At 50.5% G+C, this 24,176-nt stretch overlaps 1 protein-coding gene across 1 annotated transcript in view; it reads left to right on the forward strand.

The window, feature by feature from the left end:
• The window catches only part of LOC147717735 (complement C4-B-like), a 643,152-nt gene that overhangs the window by 229,949 nt on the left and 389,027 nt on the right, over positions 1–24,176 (forward strand). The window contains exon 15 of the mRNA XM_086919877.1: positions 23,336–23,462. Within this exon, the coding sequence (XP_086776003.1) occupies positions 23,336–23,462 (127 nt within the window). The remainder of the gene's footprint in view (positions 1–23,335; positions 23,463–24,176) is intronic.

Genomic DNA, 24,176 nt, shown 5'->3' on the forward strand with positions numbered 1-24,176 from the left:
CTGGCCAGGGCCATCATTTTAAAAAGTGCTGCTCTGCCCAGTGGGGTGAGCGGCAATGCTCTCCAAGGCTTGATATCACGCTTCAGCCTTGACACCAGTGCTTGCAAGTTAAGTGCTAGGAATTCGTCCGGGTCAGACGTTACGTGGATCCTGAGGTATTTAAAACTATCCGTCACTATCTGGACCGTGCATCCCTTTGGCAGACGTGGGGCAGTCCATGTAGAACACGGGTACTCATAGTGTGGCCCGTGGGCCGCCAGCGGCACAGCAAGCCTTCCTTGGCGGCCCGCGGACCTTGCAGACATGGTACCCATGTTTAAAATATTTTTTTAAAAGAGTGTCAGCAAACACATTCGCAGCAGCGCGGACTCTGAGACACTCTGCTCTATGGGGGCCAGGCGATTCACAACAAAGCCTCATTAACAAATAAATGGTCTTTTAAAGACCTGTGAAGTACTCAGGTGCAGCTGTGTGTGTGCCCGGGAAGCTGGGGTGAGGTGACAGAGGGTGACAGACAGAGGGAGACAGAGGGTGGCAAACAGAGGGTGACAGACAGAGGGAGACAGAGGGAGGGAGACAGAGGGAGGGAGACAGACAGAGTGAGACAGACGGAGACAGAGAGAGAAAGGAAACAGAGGGATACAGATAGAGGGAGACAGAGAGAGAGAGACAAGAGAGGGAGACAGAGCAAGGGAGGCAGAGGGAGACAGAGGGAGGGAGTCCCGGGGAGACAGAGGGATGGAGAGGGAGACAGAGAGAGGGAGACAGAGGGAGGGAGATAGAGGTAGGGAGACAGAGAGAGAGGGAGACAGTGAAAGAGGGAGAGGAAGACAGAGGGAGACAGACAAAGGGAGACAGAGAGGGAGAGGGAGACTGAGGGAGGAAGACAGAGGGATGGAGACAGACAGAGGGAGATAGAGGGCTACAGACACAGGGAGACAAACAGAGCGAGGGAGACAGAGGGAGGGAGACAGACAGATGGAGACAGAGGAAGAAAGACAGAGGGAGGAGGGCGAAAGAGGGAGGGAGACAGAGGGAGACAGGGAGGGAGATAGATAGAGGGAGACAGAGAAAGACAGACGGAGACAGACAGAGGGAGAGAGAGGGAGAGAGACAGAGAGGGAGACAGAGAGAGAGAGGGAGACAGACAGTGAGTGAGTGAGACAGCAGGAGTCAGAGGGAGACAGAGAGAGAGAGAGAGAGGGAGGGAGAGAGAGGGAAGGAGACAGAGAGAGGGAGGGAGACAGGGAGAGAGACAGAGACAGATAGAGATAGAGACAGAGACAGACAGAGGCAGAAAGATGGAGGCAGAGACAGACAGAGACAGAGAGACGGAGAGGGCGGAAGACAGGGACAGACAAACAGAAGTGACAGGGACAGACAGATAGAGGCAGAGACTGAAACAGACAGAGGCAGAGAGACAGAGAGGGAGACGGAGGAGACAGAGGGAGAGAGAGAGGGAGGGAGACAGAGGGTGACAGAGGGAGGGTGAGGAAGGGAGACAGAGGGAGGTAGAGGGAGGTAGACAGAGAGAGAGGGAGACAGAGGGAGACAGAGAGGGAGACAGATAGAGGGAGGGAAACAGAGGGAAACAGACAGAGGGAGACAGAAAGAGGGAGGGAGGCAGAGGGAGGGAGATAGAGGGAGACAGAGAGAGAGAGTGACAGAGGGAGGGAGGGAGACAGAGGGAGACAGACAGCGAGACCGACAGAGCGAGATAGAGGGAGGGAGACAAAGGGAGGGAGACAGAGTGCGACAGACAGAGGGTGACAGACAGAGGGAGACAGACAGAGGGAGAGAGACAGAGGGAGGGAGACAGACAGAGGGAGACAGACAGAGGGAGCAAGACAGATAGAGGGAGACAGAGGGAGATAAACAGATAGAGGGAGACAGACAGGGAGACAGACATAGGGAGGGAGACAGAGGGAGATAGAGGGAGAGAGAGAGAGACAGAGGGAGAGAGACAGAGGGAGACAGACACAGGGAGACAGACAGATGGAAACAGACAGGGAGGGAGACAGAAAGAGGGAAACAGAGGGAGGGAGACACAGGGAGACAGACAGAGGAAGAGGGAGACAGAGGGAGGGGGAGACAGAGGAAGGGAGATATAGGGAGGGAGACAGAAGGAGACAGACAGAGGGAGACAGAGGGCAACAGGCAGAGGGAGACAGAGAGAGAAAGAGAGAGAGAGAGAGCGGGAGGAAGAGAGGGTGAGGGAGAGAGAGAGAGGGAGAGAGAGTGAGATAGAGAGAGGGAGGGAGACAAAGAGAGAGGGAGAGAGGGAGGGAGACAGACAGGGGGAGGGAGACAGAGGGAGCGAGACAGATAGAGGGAGACAGACAGACAGAGGTAGACAGACGGAGACAGATAGAGGGAGACAGACAGAAGGAGACAGACACAGGGAGGGAGGAAGAGGGAGATAGGGGAGACAGTGAGAGAGGGAGACAGAGAGAGAGAGGGAGACAGAGGGAGAGAGACAGAGGTAGACAGACACGGAGACAGACAGAGGGAGACAGAGGGAAACAGACAGAGGGAGACAGAAAGAAGGAGGGAGACCGACAGAGGGAGACAGACAGAGGGAGGGAGACAGAGGGAGCTCCTCCCATAAAGTTAGCAAAGAAGGGACCGATGTCTCATTTTCTTGAAAATATTACGTTGTTGCGGTTACCAAACCTTTCTTAATTTTAGGGTTAAGTAGGAATCCTAGATATATGGGGTGCATACGACGTCGGGTAGGGCCAAGTGCTCGAATCTCCACCATCACCGGGGAGTGATCGGAGATCCCCCTGGCCAGGTGTGAGGCTCTCCCCATGTTATCCAGTGCAGTGAATATGTAGTCTATGCGTGAAAGGCTATTGTGAGCCCCTGAATGAAAAGTGTATTGTCTCGAATGTGGATTTTGGAACCGCCATATGTCCAGTAAAACTTGTGCTTCCACAAATGTGGCCAGTGGTGAACTAAGGCGGTGTTGGGGGCGGGCAGGTGTACCGTCCATTGCGTTGTTTATTGTCATGTTAAAGTTGCCCCCAAAAATTAGGTCCCCTTCCGGTAATGCAAGGAGGAACTTGCCCAGGTCCTGAAAGGCGGACGAGTGTAGGGCGGTGGGATATAGACAGTCACTAAGTTAAGCAGGTGACCTTCCCATTGGACTGAAGTTGCGGCAAAACGGCCCTGGTCATCTTTGGCAGTGCAGTGGACAATGAGAGGGAATAACTTTCTAACAAGAATTCCCACCCCTCGGGACCCTGACGTGAACTCCGAGTGTACTATTAATTGGAACCCCCATCGGTCAAGTGCTTTATACGTGGATCATACTAGATGCGTTTCCTGCAACAGTATAACTGCTGGGGCCTTACGATTTAGGTAGTGTAGCACCAACCCTCGTTTTATCTTGTCCCTAAGCCCAATAACATTCCATGAGAGGAACGTTAACATAGCTGTGGTAGTACGTTGTGTCATTGGATCAGATGAGGTCAGACAAGGCGTGGGTCTTCGTGACAGACTGGATAACTGAGATCAAGTGTAAATATGTTCCCTTAATGACTGTGTGCCGGTGTTTGGAGATCGTTAACTATCAGAACGATACCAACCAAAAAAACTTTGTGTCGCAGATATACATCATCTATAGATGGATACTTCACCCCCAATCTTCGCTCAGTCGGAGCGATGGCATAAGCATTAAAGCATATTTCACATTCCTGTAAGGGCTAAACGGTAGTTCTGCTATCATGACAATACAAAACATTAACAATATCCTTCCCCCTATCCCCAAGAGTAACAGATCCCTCCTCCCTGCATCCCTGCCTAGTAGGTCTAAAACTATCCACATCCCCTGTAGCAGAGAGCCTATGATCTCAAGAACGAAAAACATTAAATTTAGGGTCGTGCGTTTTTGGCACCCAATAGCCTCCCTCGGCCGGGCCCCCAGCTATACTCCAACATTATTTAGTGTTAATATTGTATTCTAAAGTCCATAGTCCATTCAGCAATTTGCCAGTCCGATATTGAAGATAGCAGAGAAGAACATCATATGCCCAGAGGAAGGAAACGCCCCTCCCCGCACCCCAAAAAGACAAAAAGATAACTACAGACCAGTAGAGTCCATGCAGACTTTTCACTTCCCAGCACATGCTGTGTCACTTCCAGGGCTAACAGAGTGGGAGCTTCTGGATCTCGATGGCGAGCACACCCTCTCCCCCACGCCAGTGCAATTCGTTTTTAGGGCGTTGGCCAGTGGCTCCGCGGTGTAACTCCTCTTGTCAGTGATGTGTCTGGGAGGGGCCATCATCGAGCCATCGTTGAGCTGCATCCGGCGTCAGGAAGAACCAAGACTTGTCGCCGTCAACTACCTTTGACTTGGTCAGGAAAAACATCATGTACTTAAGCCCTTTGTCTCTAAGAGCCCGTTTTATCCCTTCAAAGGAACGCCTTCCTCGCTGTACCTTCAGAGTAAAGTCCGGGAACAAACGGATCATCGCATTATCATAGGGGAGGACGCCATTGACCCTGGCCGCTTGCAGGATTGCATCCCGATCACGGAAATTGAGAATACGTGCGATGATGGTCCAGGGTGGTGCTCCAGTTTTCGGCTTAGGGATTGGGGCTCAATGCGCCCTTTCCACGGAGAATAACAGTGACAGTCTTTTGAGCTTGAGGTGATGCAGGATAAGGTCTTCGAGGAAGAGACCCATGCTGGGGCCCTCTGCCCCTTCAGGTACCCCCACCACCCGGATGTTGTTGCGGCGGGCCCGTCCTTCCTGATCGTCCAGGTGGAGCACCATTTCTCTATGTTGATGAACCAAGTTTTGAACCCTTTCCTCCATCTTTCGTGTTGCAGACTGCAACTCCCCTGTATTTTCTTTGTTACAGTGACCCTTTTGGACGTTTTTTGCATGTCCGCTCTCACGAGGTTCATCTCAATCATGACCTTGTCGATTTTGGTCTCCAGATTTGTCCCTACTGTTTGTATTGTAGCCATAATTGAGCTGAGGGATAGTTCTTCTGCGGCCGTGTTGTCGTCTCGCGTCCCATCTTCCGTGGTGAGCTGTCGCGGTACCGTATATTTGTCCATTTTATTGACTTGGACAGAAGCCTATCTCCCTTCGGCTTCGTCATGGTGCGGTGTGCCGCTGAAGTCAGGCGGCGTGATATGGTTGGGGAGTCTCACCTCACACCCGGCCAGTATATGTTGCCGTCCAAGGGGTCTCAGTCTCCCGAAATCGAGGAAGATTATGGCTTGTCAGTAATATGGCGGGAGCGCTGTGGTCTTTCAGACAACGCCAATCCGATAATAAAAGTTCCCACATGTGGATAGGTGAAAAAGAAGGGGGGGCACAGGACCACACTCACGTCCACCCTCTGCTCGAGTTCACAAGGCCTTTCCGTGCGTCACACCTCCTTCGTTTGCACTGCCTCAAGCCACTGTGCCGTGTCTGCACCACTCACACTGATCAGTTCACAGGGGCCAGGAGTCAGGGGCCGTCACTCGCAGGCTCAGAGCCTCACCAACCAGGCTCAGTAATTGCTTGATGACACCTCGGGAGCATATACCTCTCCAGTATGCTCATACCGGGGCCTCGTCTCATCTCCGGCGTTATCGGCTCTCACCTCCCGGTCATCCGGAGCAGGTGGGGGGCCAAACAGGATCGAGCATCTTTGGTGTGCGGGGGGGGGGGTGAGAAAGCCCCGCCGGGTCGCACCTTATTTTGCTCATTAACAGAAGCGCTCACTCCCCAGGCTGCCACACACTGGTGTAGTTGCTCCAGTCACAGGCCAGAAGCAGCGGGTCTCGCATAGAGCGAAGCCTCGGCCCCACAAACACTGTGGCCGGCACAATACGCGACTCTACCCCCCTCTTGCTGGAGCTCCTGCATTGTTGTCAGGTTGGGCCCCGGCTCGCTGTAGCGGTTGTCCTGCACCACCAGAATAGAAAGCGTCTCCTCTGCCGCACACTGATATTGGCGACCTTTTGCTAAACTTCTCTCCCCTCTGGCTGTCGGATTGTTAGCGGATTTCACGGGCTTTGTCACGGGCCCTGACGGAGCTCGAGAGGTATGCTGCAATCTCGGTCAGCGCCAAACCACGCCCCATTTTCAATGTTTATTGAACTGAAGTGATTCTTGTATAGAAAATATGGTCTGCAATGATCAATAGACAGAAGCAGATAAAAGTTATAATAAGTGAACAGAACGAAAAGTTCCACCATTGTTCTGAAACAACGTATATTTTTTCAGGCATATGAAATAATATGACAATCTGGTGTACTCCTTCTATGCAAAGCCCTAATCTACGTATATAGGTTGTATTTTATTTATTTATTTATCATTAATCTTATAGAGCGCGACAGCTACCCGTTAGGGTTTCCCGGCACTGATTGACAGTGATAGCAGAATAAATCCGAGGGGGAAGTTATTGGGCAAAAAGCCAGGTCTTTACGGCTTTACGGAAGCGGAAGTGACAGTGCTCCACACGTAAGTCCAGGGGAAGGGAATTCCAGAGTTTGGGTTCTAAAGTGGCAAAAGAGTGACCACCCACTCTGGAAAGCCTGAACTTAGGCACACAGAACAGGTGTTGGGAAGAAGAACGGAGAGAACGTGCAGGTACATAAGGTTTAACAAGGGATTGAAGATAGATGGGGGCGGCTCCGATTTTAATCTTATGCATAAAGCATAATGCCTTAAATTTTACCCGGTTGTCAATATTGAGCCAATGCAGTTCCTTGAGGCGTTCAGTAATTGGATCGTATTTCCGACAAACCACAGAGAAGCCGTGCGGTGGCATTCTGAACTAGTTGGAGACGGCGCATGACCGCCCTGGTAGCCCCCAGATAGAGCACGTTCCCGTAGTCCAATCTAGAGGTCACCAGGGCCGTCAGGACAGATCTCTGGGTGTCGGAAGGCAGAATCCAGAAGATTTTTCTCAGCCATCTTAGAATAGTAAAACAGGTGGCTGCAACTTTATTGGCCTGATCTTTCATCAATAGATCCCTATCGATAAGGATCCCAAGATTTCGTGCTCGCTCAGAAGGAATGGGTAAGTCGCCCATGGTCGAAGGCCAGTTTCTCGAACTCCATAGATCAGGCTTATTACCAAAGACAAGCACCTCCGTCTTGTCTCTGTTTAGTTTAAGAAAATTGCGGCTCATCCAGCGAGAAATATCGCTAAGACCTGTTGCAAAGATGAAGGCGAGGAAGGATCAGCTTGGGATAGGGAAAACACAATCTGGGTGTAATCAGCGTAAGTAAAGAGATTAAGACAAGAGTGATGTGCAATATGGGCCAGAGGAACAACATAAAGATTGAAAAGAAGAGGACTAAGGATAGAGCCCTGGGGCACACCATGTGGAGAAAGGTAGGTGTTGGAAGTAGATGTGTTTGAAAAGATTTGAAAACCCTCTGTTGTCGGTAGGGTAGATGGGAAACATGGCGGCAGCTAGTTGAGCTGTCGCAGTGCTCACCTGAGTTCCTGTCCGCGATGGTCCGATGGTGAGCGTGTGAGCGGAGGCTCACAGTGAGATGAGAGTGAGAGAGATCTGCGGTATTCGGCCTGTATTTTTCCGGCGTTCTTCCGCGCCTTTTCGTCAGCCCCTCTCTATGCCCTCTCTGGGTTAGCTCGGCAAAATCCATCATCCGCCATCCACCATCCGCAAAAATCTGCCTTCTGCCTTCCGAGCCTCCAGCGTTTAATGCGCGGAGGCGAGAAGTGGATGTCCAGCCCCAGGGTCGTCATTGGAGTCTTTGGAGTTGCCGGTAGAGACAAATCTGCTGCAGGGGGCGCTACTCCGGCTCCAGCTGCAGTTGCACTTGCCCCGCCCTTTCCCTCGGCTGTAACATGGAGGAAGCCAAGTTTGCCGTCCGAGCTTCAGCTTCAGGTGCGGCAGTCAAGTTTGTCAAGCCCATGGCAGGCTCTTCCCGGCCTGCTGCTTTGGAGTTTGGCAGCACTGGAGCTCCGCCGTGGGAGGAAGCTCCGCAGCCTTCATTTTGGGCCTCGAGGGAGCTTGGTGGGACCTAGCTCCAGCTGTAGCATCTCTTCAGTATCTGGTAGGAGGTGTAGGGGAGGGGCGGAGGAGAAGGACACAACTGAGGCACGAAGGGGTATGGGGCCCAGCGCAGAGGCTGTCACGGCTGAGCTTACAGAACTGTCACAGGGGGGGTGTAGAAGGTTGGCGAGTCTGGAGGAACACAGCGCAATAATAGCACCTGTAATTTACGAGGCCCCTGGCCCTCACCCCATCCTCAGCCTGTCGCCCTCCCCAGAAAGCGGCTTAGAAGTTAGTACCCCTAACACAAAGCATACAGCCAGAAGGAGGGGGAGGGGCACGCTTAGTAGAAAAGCTCAAACCCGTGGGGGGGCCATAGATCCTGACATCGAGCTAGAGATACAAACAAAATCCACTAGTGATGGTCCCCCGACACCGGATCTAAGTCAGACAGCTCAGAGCGCCTCATTGAGGAAAAAAGTCTCCTCATATTTATCTGGAGAAGTAAAAGCGAAACGTGCCTTTACCTGCAAAACGGCACGGGGTTCCAAAACCGCCAAAAATACCAAAGCAGCTAGTAACACTGGATCAAAGATAACGCCTTCTTTGAGGTCTTACTTCAAGGTCGTCCCGCAAATCCTGCGCCTTTCAGATCAGCAACTATTCGAAGATACCTCTTCTGGGATGGCATCGCTGGAACATCCGGAGGGGACCGCACCTGCCGCAGATAGGAGCATTCCCGTTATAGGACCTCCCCCCGCTACAGCAAACACCTTGCAGGATCTAGCTGAGGCTGAGGCTGAGGAGGCAGATACAAGCACTGAGACATATAAAGTCGATACTACAAAAAAATCCTGTGAGATAAGGGTGGTGGATCAGGGGTTGGAGGCGGGGCCTAAGGAGGTTAATCAAATGGTTAATGTGTTAGATGGCTCTTCAATCCCGAGTGTGAGCTTTCAGGGGCCGCTGAACACCATTCCTCCTGACATTCCTCCTGACACCCCGGTACAAAATCCAACGGATTTATTACATCCTACGGTACCACTGATTGTCACTTCTCCTATTTCCCTTGAGCAAAATGTAACAGATGTTTTGCGCTCCATGGTGCCATCGACAATTTTTTCCCCCTCGATACACCTGGCCGCAATGCCTAATCCAGTGTCACTGTCAGCAGGGTTGCCATATAACAATGAGTTACTACAGGAGGACCTGCAGGAAGCTACGGCCTCTGATACCTACCTGGGTAGCGGGGTCGACCCATATCTAGCCTCCTATCTGCAGTCAATGTTTTCATCTTTATCAGCAGATATTAAGAAAGGCTTTGAGGCGTCGACATCTATCCAATCCGAAATCCGGAATTTTTGTGAATCCCTAGATATCAAAGTAGACAGCCTTGCCACAAGAACAGAAAGGTTGGAGGATACAGTGACAGTCATGTCTCTAAACCTGGACGAAGCCAAGACGGATATCGTCAAACTTAAAAAAGAAGATCTGATGCTGGCGGAGAGGATGGAGTCATTGGAGAACAACGCGCGTCGTAGCAACCTCCGTATTCTTAACATCCCGGAAAACAGCGAAGGGTCGGATATCAAGCAATACATTATCCAACTGCTAAAAGAATCCCTGAGATTGGATCAAACGGTCGATGAGTTGTCACTTGACATCCAACGAGTCCATAGAGATCCCTTCAGGAGGAATCCTCAAAGAACAAAGCTGAGGAAAATACTGGTGAACTTCCACACTTACACCCTTAAAGAGACTATCTTGAGCTTGGCCCTAAAACAGAAGTCCTTGAGTGGGAAGGGTTTTAACTTCCAAATTAGATCAGACCTCTCAAGGGCTACGCTCGATAAGCAGTGGGAGTTCGGGAGGAGGTTAGATGCCTTTAGGAGCCTAGGGGCAGTAGCCCAATTAGTCTCCCAGCCGCCCTGAAGGTTATGCATAATAATACAATGCATAATATCCGCTCAGTCCAGGCTGCGGATGAGTTGTTAATATCCTTGGGGAGGGCGAGAGACAAAGATAAAAACAAGGGGGCTTCAAGTTAAAAAAAAAAAAAGCCAAAGAATAAATTACTGTGCCTCTGAAGGGAAGGAAGAGAGGGAAGAGAAGAGGGAGGGAAGGGAAAAAAAAGGGAAACAGGAAGAAAAAAGGGAACAAAAAAAAGAAAAAAAAAGTGAGTTTAGTTAATGCCACGAGCAAATGTCAAAGGAGGTTAGCACAGGTTAGCACAGGTTAAAAAAGGAAGGATAATAGATGAAAAAAACAAAACAAAACAGGAAAATGAAGAGATATCTGTTAGGAAAAATTAAGAAAAAAAAAAAAAAAAAAAAACTTAAGAACATTCTCACATATAATTTATATCCTGTTCCCCTCCCTGCGGGGTCATTTATTCTTTTCTTTTCCTCTTTCTCTTATTCAGTTTTTTTTTTTTTTTTTTTTTTCTCTCACTTATGTATATATAAAAGGTATCGGTTAGTTAGGACAGGAACTCAGTAGGGGCGCTATCTTCTGGTTTTCCAGATAGAGTAAGGGTTTCCCAAGGGGCGGGGGGAGGTTCAGGGGGGGAAGTGGGGGGTGGGGGGGGGGATGCTTGTAAAAATTTCAAAAAAAGTCCTCGTTTTTTGCCCATTGATATTCTGGTTATGGAGAGTTGTAGGTCGGGATGTAAAAGTTGGTACTTTTTCCAGCATTGTTGTTAGAGGCTCTCTTGCCTTACTTGTTAATGCTTCTAGGTGGGGGAGTGCAAAACTGCTCTTATGGATAAGCTAAAAGTTCTTTCTTGGAACATAAACGGCTTGCGCTCTAGCCCCAGAAATAGGAAGATATTGCAGTATCTTCGCGACTCGGATGCCCAGGTACTCATACTTCAAGAGACCCATCTCACTGAAAATGAGATTCTTTCTTTAGTTAAAAAAAATAGGTGGATCGACTTTTGCATATCCACTACAAAGAACTCGAATACCAGAGGTGTGGCGATCATCTTTAAAAAATCTTTAAAAGCCAGGCTGGTTGATAAACTCGCAGACTCTGGGGGCAGGTGGCTCATTGTCTCGGTTCTTATAGCTGGGGCTCCAGTTACGATAGTGGGCTATTATGGGCCTAACAACGACGATCCTTCAGCATTGAGTTCATTGTTTTCTCATCTCCTTCTTTATCCAGAACCGGTCGTCCTGGCCGGAGATTTTAATGTGGTCTTGGACCCTAATTTGGATAAATCTCTGTCTAACAGGCCAATAGTCCCTTGCAAAACTAGGGCCTTTCTACTTGATAAAATGAAGGAGTTTGGATATGTAGATATATGGAGACTAAGATCTGGGTTAAAACAGGGCATTTCCTTTCGTAATTATAAGTATCACCACCAGTCAAGAATAGACCTTGCTCTGGTCAGTCGTGAATTAGTTAAATTTGTACAAAATGTTTACTATCTCCCTTTCCATCTGTCTGGCCATGCAGCTTTGTGCATGGAACTGGTTGGGCTGTCAAATACCACATCCAGAACATGGTCGTTTGACCGCTCCCTTCTTAATGCTCCAGACGATATTACCTTTTTAAAATCTGAAGCACAGCGTTTTTTTGATAACAACATCGGATCGGCTTCATTAGGTTGCGTCTGGGATGCATTTAAAGCTTTTTTACGAGGCATTATCACTAATAAGGTCTCGTATAGAAGGAAGATCAATAGATAAACTGTCACCTCATTGGAAGCCGATATGGCTATGCTGCAGGAGAATATCTTATTACATCCTGCTGCCCCATCAGAAATTTTGGAAGATTGGCAGAACAGGCTACTCATATTAAAGGGGGAATTGAGTTCAACTCTGAACGCGCAAGTTCTCCAGAGATGGGAGGCCGGTAAGATGGCCCATTTCGAATATGGAGAATGTGCAGGGAAGCTCCTGGCTTGGAAAGTAAAAACAGACCGAGTCAGAAATAACATAGATCATATTGAAGTTGACGGTGTGGCTTACTCGGCAGACAGTGACATCAGAAGGGCCTTCCGTGATTTTTTTATAGACATCTATCATGAGGACAAGACTATCGAGGCGCGGCAAGTAGACGAGTGGTTGATCGGAGTATCCCTCCCTTCCCTTTCGCATGACCAGAAAGTTGCCTTAGATAGACCAATTATAAGGAAGAGGTTATCAGAGCCATTACAGATAGTAAGAAGGGTAAGGCATCAGGTCCCGATGGCCTCCCATCGGAGGTCTATCTGGCCCTATTACCAACAATAGTCCCCTTCTTAACTCAGCTGTTCAATCAGATCTTCCAGGTGGGGCTGGCCCCTCCTGACTCATGGAATGACGCTTCAATTAGTTTGATATTGAAGCCGGGTAAACCAGCCGAGAGCTGTGGTTCTTATAGACCGATCTCCATTCTAAACTCTGACTATAAGTTTTTTACATCTGTTCTTGCTAGTAGGCTGGGGGAGGTGGCACCTTGCATTTTACATCGAGATCAACGAGGCTTCGTGAAGGGGCGCCAGCTCTTTGAGCTAACTTATGACCTACTGGGAGCAATCGACATGGCGACTGCAGATTCTTTACCCCTAGCCGTTATCACGTTGGACCCCACCTAGGCCTTCGACAGGGTGAATTGGACATTCTTGTCGGGGGTCTTGGAAAAGTTCAACCTGGGGGAGGGTTTCCGCAGAGTGGTGAGCCTATTGTATCGGAACCCCACAGCTTCTTTATTGGTCAACGGTGAATTGTCGGACCCTTTTGACATCACTCGGGGTATGAGGCAGGGCTTGTCCCTCTCCCATTTGATTTCTATATTGAACCCTTTGCGCAAAGGCTTAGGGATGACAATAACATCAAGTCCTTTTTCTATGGGGGATGGGAGAGGAAGGTAGCCCTGTACGCAGACGACATTCTCATTTTCACCTCAGATCTGTGCTCAGCACTCCCCTCGGTCATCGCACTGGCTCATGACTATGGTGAGCTATCTGGATATCAAATCAATGAATCCAAAACTGAGATGATGCTGTGGAATGAGGCTGAGCCAGTGGCAGGGGCTCAGCGAAGTAATTCTATGCGCTATCTCGGTCTCACCATCGTTTAGGACATAGACAAAATCGCTTCATTGAATTTTGATATTGTGGCGAGAGACTGTAGAAAACTTATGAGGTCTTGGTCTTCACTCCCCCTCTCCATCCTGGGTAGAGCCAACCTTGTAAAGATGTCTATTTTACCCAAAATTTCATTTTTGTTTAATACTCTTCCTTTGCATTTTGAACCCTCTCTCCTAACTAAGTTTCAAGGTTATATTAGCTCCTTTATTTTGAATGATCGCATACCACGGGTAGCATGGAAAAAGATCAGGCGCCGTAGAGAAAAGGGGGGTCTGGCAGCACCCGACATACAACTATACGCTTGGGCATTCCAATTTTCTCATGCCAGGATGCTGCTTAAGACGCCGATAAACGTAGGAATAGGTAGCATGTTTGCCGCACTACTTAGAGGAGAGGGAGCAGGCCAGCAGGGTTTTTTGCTTAAATTCTGGGAGTTTTTAAAAAAGATTAAGTTGAAGATTTTGTTGGGATTCACCAAAACATGGGTTAAATTAAGAAGTGCCATAAAGGTGGGGTATTTCGCAGGCAGGTCACCATTGTGAGACTCTCCTGGGTGTCCAGGATGGCTCCTTGATAGTTTGGCAACTCCTTTGAGAGAGGCCGGCCTGGAGGTATGGGGGGATCTGTTTTTAGAGGGCTCTTTGTTACCTTGGGACTACCTATCAGCTAGAGTGGGGTTGGGCCTCTCTAAATTTAAATATCTACAGATGGCAAGCTGGGCCCATACACAGAGTTCTGTTAGGGGTAGATTCCAAATGGGAGGTGATAGTAACATATTGTCACTGATGATGGACAAACCCCCGGTAATTAAGGAAATCTCGTTCTGGTATAATTTGTTACTTGATGAGGTAGACGGGGACTTTATCCTTCCCGAGACCTTGTGGAGCTCTTCCTTTATCATAAAAGATCTCGAGAACATTTGGTATTCTTCCTTTAGGCTTCTGTGGGATACAGTGAAGCCGGCGTGGTTGCGTAGGAACCATCTTTTTACGCTACATAGGGCCTGCTACTCTCCACAGCGGCTATCGAAGTTCTCAACTGATTCCACTGTGGCTTGCCCTAAGTGTGGGTTGCTTGCAGCCTCCGACTTACACATGTTCTTTGAATGCCCAGTGCTGTCATCATACTGGGATTCTATCAGCTCTCTGTTAACAACATCCCTGGGCTTCGAAATCCCAATCGATGCACTGCTTGTAGTCTTCGGAACATCATTGGAAATCCAAGGCCCTGTCAAAAAACTCCTCTTCTACTGTATCCTATTGGCCAGGAGAGAAATATGCAGGAAATGGAAGGAACCACTGCCTCCCACTGTGTTAGATTGGCGCATCTCAGTTTTACAAACATCTAAAACTGACCTAGTAAGAGCTGGCAACCCCGACAAACGTGGCTTCTGGCACCTTTTAAACTGGTCTAGGTGATTCTTCTCTAGACTGTGGTTTTTTTTTTTTTTTTTCCCCACTGTCCGATGAATAACGCTGCTTGGTCTGCTCTCCCCCATTGCTCTATCCAAGGTTGTGGTCCCCCCTATCCTGTATGGGTATTGCATAGCAGCAACATTGCTCCTCTAGAGTTGTCATCTTGCGGCGCTTTTTTGGGAGTGAATGAACAACGCTGAGTGTCAAAACCATATCAGTCGGGCGACGGCACTACCAGTTTACCTGTGACAGCGGAGTTCATACTCCTCTCCTAGTGCACCTAGGTGATTTACTAAGGGCAAAATGAGGACATAAAAAAAAAAAAAGGGGCGTGGCCAAGATGGCGGCGGAGTAGGACTACTTTCCGTGCCGCTCCGGCGCTGATCCAGCAAAGCATCTAAAAGCACGAACTTGTGGGAGTTCACCCGCCCCGAAAGCGGCGGGGAAGTCCGCCTGACGGAGCGGTTGGCTTTGGTGTGGTCGCCGAGGCGGTGTGACCCCAGGTGTGCCTCTGAGATCGAACGCACCCCGCGGCCTTTGAGACCCCGGGCTCTCCTGACATCGAGGCCCGGAGCGGTCGATGGGCGGGGCCCTGGATCTGCCCTGAAGTCGTCGGCGCAGGCGGAAGGCTGGAAGTAGCTGCACATAGGGGACTGGCGACCTAGCGACGGACTCGGATCATACCCCCCTGCCCTTGGGGTGGTGAAGCACCAGTTCCTGGCACTGACTGTGGCACTCGGTCGGTCGGCGGCGTTCTACGTTCTGCACCACCCGCCATTGCCTCTGCAGGCTTGGCTTGGCTGGCATCTGCCGCCTGATCGGGTCTTCGAAGCCCGCCACTGCACTTGACCACGAGGCGCGGGGCCTGGGCGCTGTGCACGGACGAGATTACTGCGGAGCAAGGGAACGGAACTGGCCAGAGGCTATCGACGCAGCACATGTCAGGAGAAGGCCCGGAGGGCACAGGCAAACAGGCGCCGGCTCTTGGGCTTTACCCTACTTGGGCTCCGGTGGGACCCACAGAGCGAGTAGCTGTGTGTGGGGGGCTGGACATAACTGGTGGCCTCAGAGAGTGCCTTCCCGAGCACTTGGACTGCCTAAAGATCCCGCTGCTCTCCAGGGCCACGTGGCACCGGACCAGAGCGCTGTGAGCCGCCATGACTAATGTGCCGCGCAAACGGGGCCAAGGGAAGGACAATGCCCCGAAATCCTCTCAGCAGCCGGCCTCCCCTGGAGCGAGTGGATCGTCGAAGCATTCGGACGAGGATGCCCCAGCGACGAAGGCTTTCATGACAGAGTTGTTTGCCTCTATCAAGGAGGACATCTCCGAGCTCAGGGCGCAGCTAGCCTCCGACTTGAGGGAGGTGCGGAGAGACGTGGACGGCATAGGCGAGAGGGTGGCGACCCTGGAAGACCGGGATCTGAGCGTGGCCACCGACGTCCACATGCTTCAGCAGGACATCATTCGCCTCACAGAGCAAAATTTGGACTTACAACTACACACGGAAGACCTGGAAAACCGCTCCTGTAGAAATAACATCCGAATACGGGCGGTGCCGTGGGACGGTGAGGCTGGGGACCTACGGGGGTACGTCCAGGAGCTGTTCCTCCAGGTCCTAGATGAGGAAGACACGAAGGAGATACAGATGGACAGAGCTCACCGGGTAGGGTTGCCACGGCGCGGGGGGGCCCCCCCCCCTGACATTCTAGTGTGCGTCCACGACTTCCAGATCAAGGAAAGGATTCTCCGCAAGGCCAGGACCATCGAGTCGCTACAGTTCCGGGGGCATCGGCCGCAACTGTATCAGGACTTGGCTGCATCTACCTTGCAAAAGCGGAGGGAGTTCCGACCGGTGACAGCGTTCCTGAGAGAGAAGGGCACACTTTCAGGATCATTTTTAGATGGCAGAATCGCCTGGCTCAAATCCGCACACTTCAGGCGGCAAAAGAGCTTTTGGGCCTGGAGGATGTGCCGTCTTCGCAGGCCGCGACGGCTTCCCCGTCTCGAAGGCGCCACCGTTCGTCTTCATGGCACAGGGTGGGGGGTTCCCCCATCAGACAACGACCAGATCTTTCTGCCAGCCTGCAAGAACGGGGAGCAGCAGTCGCCTCGGTGGCATCGGCCACGTTGGCCGACTCACAGCATAGTTCTGGGGCGGCGTGATCCCCAAAGAATGGCGGATCGGCGCCGGAGGGGCCCGGGCCTTCCGGTCGAGGGATCTGAAAGTACTCTTGTTGGAGACGACCTCGACTGTGGCCAAGGGGAATAGTGTCTTCATTCCCCCGGCCTGCTTCTTGAGTGGGGGCCTCCTACGGACTTCGGCCTACTGATCTCGATGAGTATTGTTACTGCACTTTTCTTTTTGATTTTGTACACTGTTGGGTTTACATATTGTTTGGGGAGGGGTTCGGTTGGGGGTTGTTGGGGATGGGGGGGGGACCCGTGACGGAAGGCCATTGGGGATGAGTGTGGTGTGTCTGCGGATGAGTGCGTACGTTGCTGTTGAGGTTGTGGTTCTGCGAATGTTCTGGAAGCACCTGGATGTTTTCTGCCTGGGGGTGGGGAGGAATGTGGGATGGGTGACAATTGGAGTGCTGGAAGCGGGTTCTGTGGTCTGTATTTGCCATGCCACTTAGTTTAGGGACGTGGAATGTTAAGGGCATGAACTCTCCCCAGAAGCGACAGAAGGTTCTGAAATATGTGGTAGACCATCACCTCGATGTGGTAGGTTTGCAAGAAACTCACTTGGCTCGAAAGGATGAGTTACGGCTCCGCCATAGGGCGTACCCCATTGTATACAGGTCCTCTGCTGTCACGAAGCACCGGGGGGTGGCATTACTGTTCAGGGCATCGTTGCACTTTCAACCTGTGGGGGTCCGCATTGACAAGGAGGGGCGTTGGCTGATGGTAAAGGGGCACATTCAGGGTAGATTGTGTACGTTTGTTGTGCTTTATCTGCCCAATGCCGGTCAGAACAAGTTCCTGCAAGATTTACTGGGTAAGGTGGAAGACTTTGCAGAAGGTCTCTTGTTCCTGCTGGGCGATTTCAATTTGGTGTGGGACAGAGATATTGATAGCTCGGGGGGGCGCAGGGCGGACACAGGGGTCTTTTCTGATTCCTCACAGCGGGGGGTGGAGGAGTTGGGTCTGATAGATGGATGGCGATTTTTTCACCCTGCCGTGAAAGACTATACGTTCTTTTCACATGTGCACCACTCCTATTCTCGATTGGATCACGTCTTCCTTAGTCAGTCCCTTAGAGGGAACATTCTAGATGCCGCCATTCTCCCGATGTCTGTGTCGGATCACAGCCTCATGGTGCTCACGCTCCGCTGGTCGCCGCCCGACACAGCAAATCGGAAGTGGTACTTCCCTGCATCGGTGGTCAGAGACGAGGTCTCCAATCGGGCCTTACGTTTGGCCATACGTGAATTTTTCGACTGCAATCCCCCGTCGGACACTTCTCTGATGAATACGTGGGACGCCTTCAAGTCGACGATCAGGGGGACGTGCTTGGGCCTCAATTCGCAACTGAACACTCTGCGTAGGAAGGAGAGGGAGGCGCTGGAAGCTGAGGTGCTCGCGCTTGAGAGGGCACACAAAGCTAACCCCTCGAGGATAACCCTGCGTCCCCTGACGGCGGTTAGGGGCAAGCTGAAAGCACACTATACAAACAGGGCCGAACTCACTCTCCTGCGGCTGGGACGGCACTCCTACTCCAGTAGTAACAAGATTGGCAGACACTTGGCCCGACAACTGAGGGACAAGAGGGAACGTGAGTACATAGGAGGGATTAAAGACCCCGCGGGAGCACTCCACCATCGTGACGGAGCGAAGGCGGACGTATTTGGCCTCTTCTATGCCACTTTATACAAGGGAGAGGAGCTAGATGCTGCTAAGCAGCGGGAGTTCCTGCAGCGCCTGCCGCTTCCGCAGGTCTCCAGGGCCCGGAATGACTTGTTGGACGCCCCGATCTCGAGGGAGGAAGTCCTCTCCGCCATCAAAAACTTGAAATTACACAAAGCCCCCGGGCCCGATGGGTACACTGCAGTTTTCTATCAGACCTATGCGACTGAGGTGTGTGACTTCCTGGTCGCCCTCTTTAACGACATGGCTGGGTCCGATGTGAATTCTGGGACCCTCGCGGAGGCGGTGATTACGGTCCTGCCGAAGCCGGGGAAGGATCCGGAGCAGTGTGCCTCATACCGCCCCATAGCCTTACTCAATGTCGACGCGAAGCTGTACTCAGCGATTCTGGCGAGCCGCCTCCAGGACCTGCTACCGACGATTGTCCACGCAGACCAGTCCGGCTTCATCAAAGGTCGCCAGACCTACGCGGAGGGTGATTCACCTTATTGAGAAGGCGGACAAGTTCCGCATTCCGGCAGTCTTGGTGGGCCTAGACGCGGAGAAGGCCTTCGACTGAGTGGACTGGGGCTTTCTATTTCACACATTACAGGCGTTTGGTTTCTCCGACAGATTCATTGCCATGGTGAGAGCAAACTTCTGCAGCCCACACTCGAGGGTGGCAGTGAACGGCCATCTGTCGGCCTTCTTCCAGCACTCATGGGGCACCAGACAAGGGTGCCCCCTCTCTCCCTTGTTGTTTGCGCTCAGCATTGAGCCCCTGGCGATGGCGGTCCGGATGCATGAGGGGGTTAAGGGCATCCCATTCACAGGAGAACAGCACAAGATTTCCCTTTTTGCGGACGACGTCTTGCTATCGGTGGCAGACCCCGCTAACTCTCTTCCATGCGTTTGCGATATCCTGCTGGAATTTGAGGAAGTGGCTGGCTTCAAAGTTAATTACGGCAAGTCTTATGTCCTGAACCTGACTCTATCACAGGCCGAGGTGGCACAGGTGAGAGCGACGACGCCTCTGGCCTGGGCCTCGGGCTCCATACTTTACTTGGGAGTCCGCCTCACCCCCACGGTGGGTGGCTTATTTGCGGCCAACTTCCCGCCCCTCCTAGCTAAGACGCGGGCAGACCTGGAGAAGTGGAAGCCCAAATTCCTATCCTGGTTGGGTCGGGTGCACGCCATCAAAATGGTCCTTCTCCCCAAATACTTGTACCTGTTCCAGGCCCTGCCGATCCCACTGAGCTCTTCCTTTTTTAGCCACCTTAAGTCATTGATCTTGAAATTTGTCTGGCAGGGTGGTCGGGCACGACTTTCGTTTGCACTCCTGCGACGGCTACGGCCTGACGGGGGGGTCGGCCTCCCGGATTTACACCTCTATTATAAAGCTGCCCAACTTAGGGTCATGGTGGAATGGTCACAACAATTTTCCGACAAACACTGGTTGCATATGGACCGGAGTGTGGCGGGCCGGTCCATCTGGGATCTGGCCTGGAAGCCAAAGCGGGACCGCCCAGCGAATGCGTACATTAGTACCCCCACGGGGACTAAGCTGAAAGTCTGGGATACCTTGGCGGGTGATGAGCGATGGACGACCTTTCCGTCTCCATTCACTCCATTGCATTTCAAACCGGAGTTCCCGCCGGCACTCGCCGAGGGCCCCTTTGACGCCTGGAGGGAGGGGGGTTGTCGGGCGCTACTCCACCTGTTCCACGGTCCTGACCCCCTGACTTTTGAGAACTGCATGCGGGACTACCAAGTGCAGCCGGTTGAAAAATACAGGCACTTGCAACTGCTCCACTGGGCCACGTCACCAGGTGTACGGGAGGCTGCAACGAGACCTCCGTCTGACTTTGAGGCCTTCCTCCTGAAAACATCCACCATGAAGGGGGCCATCTCCTCTCTCTACCAACTGCTGCTTCGATCTGCCCTTTCCCCTAGACCGCGCTACATGGAGCAATGGGAGGAGATGGTAGGGAGGGATATCACTGATGGAGAATGGTCGGCGCTCTGTAGGGACATGACGCAATTTAATCACTCAATACTCCTGAGGGAGGCGCATTTAAAAACCCTCACGCAGTGGTACATGGTCCCGGCCCGGCTTCACCGCATTTACCCAACTGTCACGGATAGGTGCTGGAGGGGCTGTGGCCTCCTGGGGGACTTCCGCCACATTTGGTGGGACTGCCCGATCATCAAACCCCTCTGGGACGAGATCTTATCCCATATTAAAGATATCCTGAAATACCCTATCGTCGACTCACTGGAGTTCGTGCTCCTGGGCTTGAGAGACCCTGGCCTTGAGCACCAGACGCGAGCAGACAAGAAGATTCTCTGGCTATGTTTGGGCGCGGCTAAACTCACGTTGGCATCAGCCTGGAAGCGGAAAGAGGCACCGGCGATCTCCCTTTGGCACGCTAGACTGTGGAGGCTCCTGAGTCTTGAGAGAATGGCGGACATCTTCCTAGGCAACTACAAAAACTTCAAACACATATGGGGCCCCTTGGTGTCCTTTCTCTCTACTGGTTTACCCTCAGCAGTGTGTCCGGCGTCTTTGAGGAATTTACATTTATTTCAGCTCTAAGTATGACTGACGGATGAATGGGGGAAGAGTGCGGCGTCGTCACGGGAGGGGGGGGGCGGGTAACGGGGAGTTAAGTTTGGGTGCTACTGTCGGGACATTTATTTCACTAGGACGAGGCTCAACTCGACGGCTTGGTGATTCTGGTCTCCCTGTCGGCTGAACTAACTGAGCACCCCCGCCTTGGGGAGCACGAACAAGACTGCCTACACTTGCGGCTGGCGAAGCCTCTTGTTCACTAACTTTCTCGTATTACAGCATTGCCTCGTCTTTATCTACTGCTTTCCCACTGTGTGGGATCATCTGTGCACCCTATGTGGTACCTTTTGTTTACTGTTTTATTTCTTTATGTCTGCAAAATAAAAAAATTTACACAAAAAAAAAAAAAAAAAAAAGACCAGAGTGATGTGCAATATGGGCCAGAGGAACAACATAAAGATTGAAAAGAAGAGGACTAAGGATAGAACCCTGGGGCACACCATGTGGAGAAAGGTAGGTGTTGGAAGTAGATGTGTTTGAAAAGATTTGAAAAGTCCGGTCAGTGAGAAAAGACGAGAACCAGTGCAAGGCTTTATCACTAATGCCAAAAGAGGCAAGGTTACTGAGAAGGATACTGTGCGAGACAGTATCAAAGGCTGCACTGAGGTCAAGCAGTATCAGTGCAGCCGTTTCACCTCGATCTAGTAGTAGGCGAAGATTCTCAGTTACTCCTAATAGAGTGGTTTCAGTGGAGAAGCCCTGACGGAAGCCTGACTGGGAGGAATGAAGAAGATTGTTAGTGGTGACAAAGCGTGATAGATGTAAATGAATGTGCCTTTCCAAAATTTTAGAAAAAGCAGGCAACAGCGAAATAGGACGAAAATTGGAAGCAACATTGGGATCCGCAGTAGGTTTCTTCAGTAGCGGAGTCACCATTGCATGCTTCCAGCAGTTGGGAACCATGGCTGAGTCAAGAGAAGAATTAAGTAAGGTACAGATCACGCTGAGTTGAGGGAGCTCTAGCTTACGTAAAATAGAGATTGGTAGTGGGTCCCTGGGGGAACCCGATTTAATATTGTTTAGAATCTCCAATAGGGTTGCAGGTAAGAGATCAGGCCAAGTCATCAATGAGGCCGAGGGTGGACAAGAAGTAGTGGGGGACGGACAAAGAATGGCATTAGATTTATCATGGGCTGCTATGTCTTGGTAGATTTTGTCAATTTTGGACATGAAGTACTGGGCAAGTTCGTCACATTTCTTGCTAGAAAGAGGTGGGGGTATAGCAGTGGTCTGTGAACCAGCAAGATCTTTTACTACATTAAATAAAACATTGGACTTGTTCATGGCTTCAGTGATCAGGTTGTTGACATAGGCGGCTCTGGTATGAGCACACGCCTTGTGATAAAGTTTAAATTCTGTTCTATACGTGAGTCCAGCGGTGATGGAGTGGTCCTTCCTCCAGGCACGTTCTAGTCTTTTACATTGGGATTTATGTGAACGAAGGGTTGTATGTGTATGTTCTGCCAAGAAACCGCTTACTAGATGATCCAACCCCATTTCCTGATGGGTAAGAATGTAGGACCCTGTCTTGGTCACGAGCTGGACACTCCTGACAGAGATGTCAGTCAGCTGCTTGGCAAAAGCTTCAGTGTATAGAGACCTCTCAAAGTCAGCAGAAGAGCCTCCTCTAACTATACCAGGAAACAGATGTTTATATAAGAAAATAAGGCATCCTTGCCTTGTGCTGAGATTGTGATCAGGCTGTCATTGTCTGTATTCTACAGATAGCTGTGTCACCATATGGATGTAAATAACAAACATATTTGCACATCGTACATGTAGGCCTTGTACAGAATGCAAGGCAGTATGATAGTGTTCTCGCAAAGTTAAGTTGTGTAAGCAAGTGCCACAGATACAAATGTGTGTCAAAAGTCAATGTGAAAAAGTGAAGGCAACTTTAGGAAAGATCCGTGTGCATGTGGAAATGCCAATGTTTCCTACTAGGCCTTACTGGGACACATGACAGTGGCTCAGAGCCGTATGTAGCATTGCCTACGCCCTCAAATAAAAATCAAACTTCAGGGTAGAACTGTCTTTAATAATCCATCATGCTCTCTTGATGCCCAATCTGAATTTATCCAACATAATGTCCCCAAATATCTTTGGTGTTCAGTAAGACGTGTATGTGTAGATAATCATGTTATAGATGAAAACCCAAAATGGTTAATACCACTTGTCTTGCCAACTAATAATCCCAAGCAATACATCGATCCTAAACACATAATATTAGTATAGGGGTTGGAAGCCTCCAGATAAAATGAGGAATGGTTGTCAAGCTGTTATCGCAGCAGGAATTTGGTAATGGTATCTTGTAATCAGACAATGCATTGCTTACGAGTGCTTGTCCCTCTACAGACTTTCTCTTTTCTTTTCAAACCCCTGCCTGCAGGTTTTCCAGGCCATGAACGAGTACGACCTCGGCTGCACGATGGGGAATGGCAAAGATTTTGACGGTGTCTTTAAGGATGCCGGTCTTTCATTCATATCCAGCCAGACCTCCTCAAAACTCCGTGAAGGTAAGGTCTTTTGACCATGTTGTTAGTCACAGATACATCTTTCAATCAGTGTTCACTCTATTTATTTTCCATGTGTGTATCAGTGAATGGTCTCTGTGCACTGCAACCAAGGCCATGTGCGTCACAAACATGTGACAACTTACTAATCTAGCGAGTGAGGTCCCAAAATCAATGTTATTTGCTAGAAGGTATATAGTTCATCCTTTGACACAAGATGGCACCTTAGTGTTGACCCCTTGTCTGACGCTTAGCCCTTATCAATTGACGAGACAATAGAGGACACTGCAGAACGTTAACAGATCATTTAGTAAGTATTGTATTGCAATTAGATTTATATAGCACTTACTAGCCCTAACACGTTGCTGAAGTCCTTTATGCAAAGCATGACTCAACTCCAGAACTGAAGTAAGTGGTTATTGTTGGTATAGGGTTTAGTCTAATTCTCTCAAAGTAACCATTCTTAGTCTCCATGTCGGTTCCAGTATCTTTGAGGTAAACTAAAATTAGTATCAGTCCTATATTAAAAGGTGAGCTGGAGCAGATTAGGTATCGCTAGGTTCATGGGCTGACTTTCAAAGAAAGACATGTAGTGATCTTTATGATGAGGTGTTAGAAATTTTCACAGAGACAGTCATAGAGATTAAGTCAACCATGCACAGGACTTAGAGTAGATTGTACTACGAGGGGAGGCATGGAGAAGAGGGACAGCAAGGA

This window comes from Lissotriton vulgaris, chromosome 5 (assembly GCF_964263255.1).
Source record: "Lissotriton vulgaris chromosome 5, aLisVul1.2, whole genome shotgun sequence".
NCBI lineage: Eukaryota > Metazoa > Chordata > Amphibia > Caudata > Salamandridae > Lissotriton > Lissotriton vulgaris.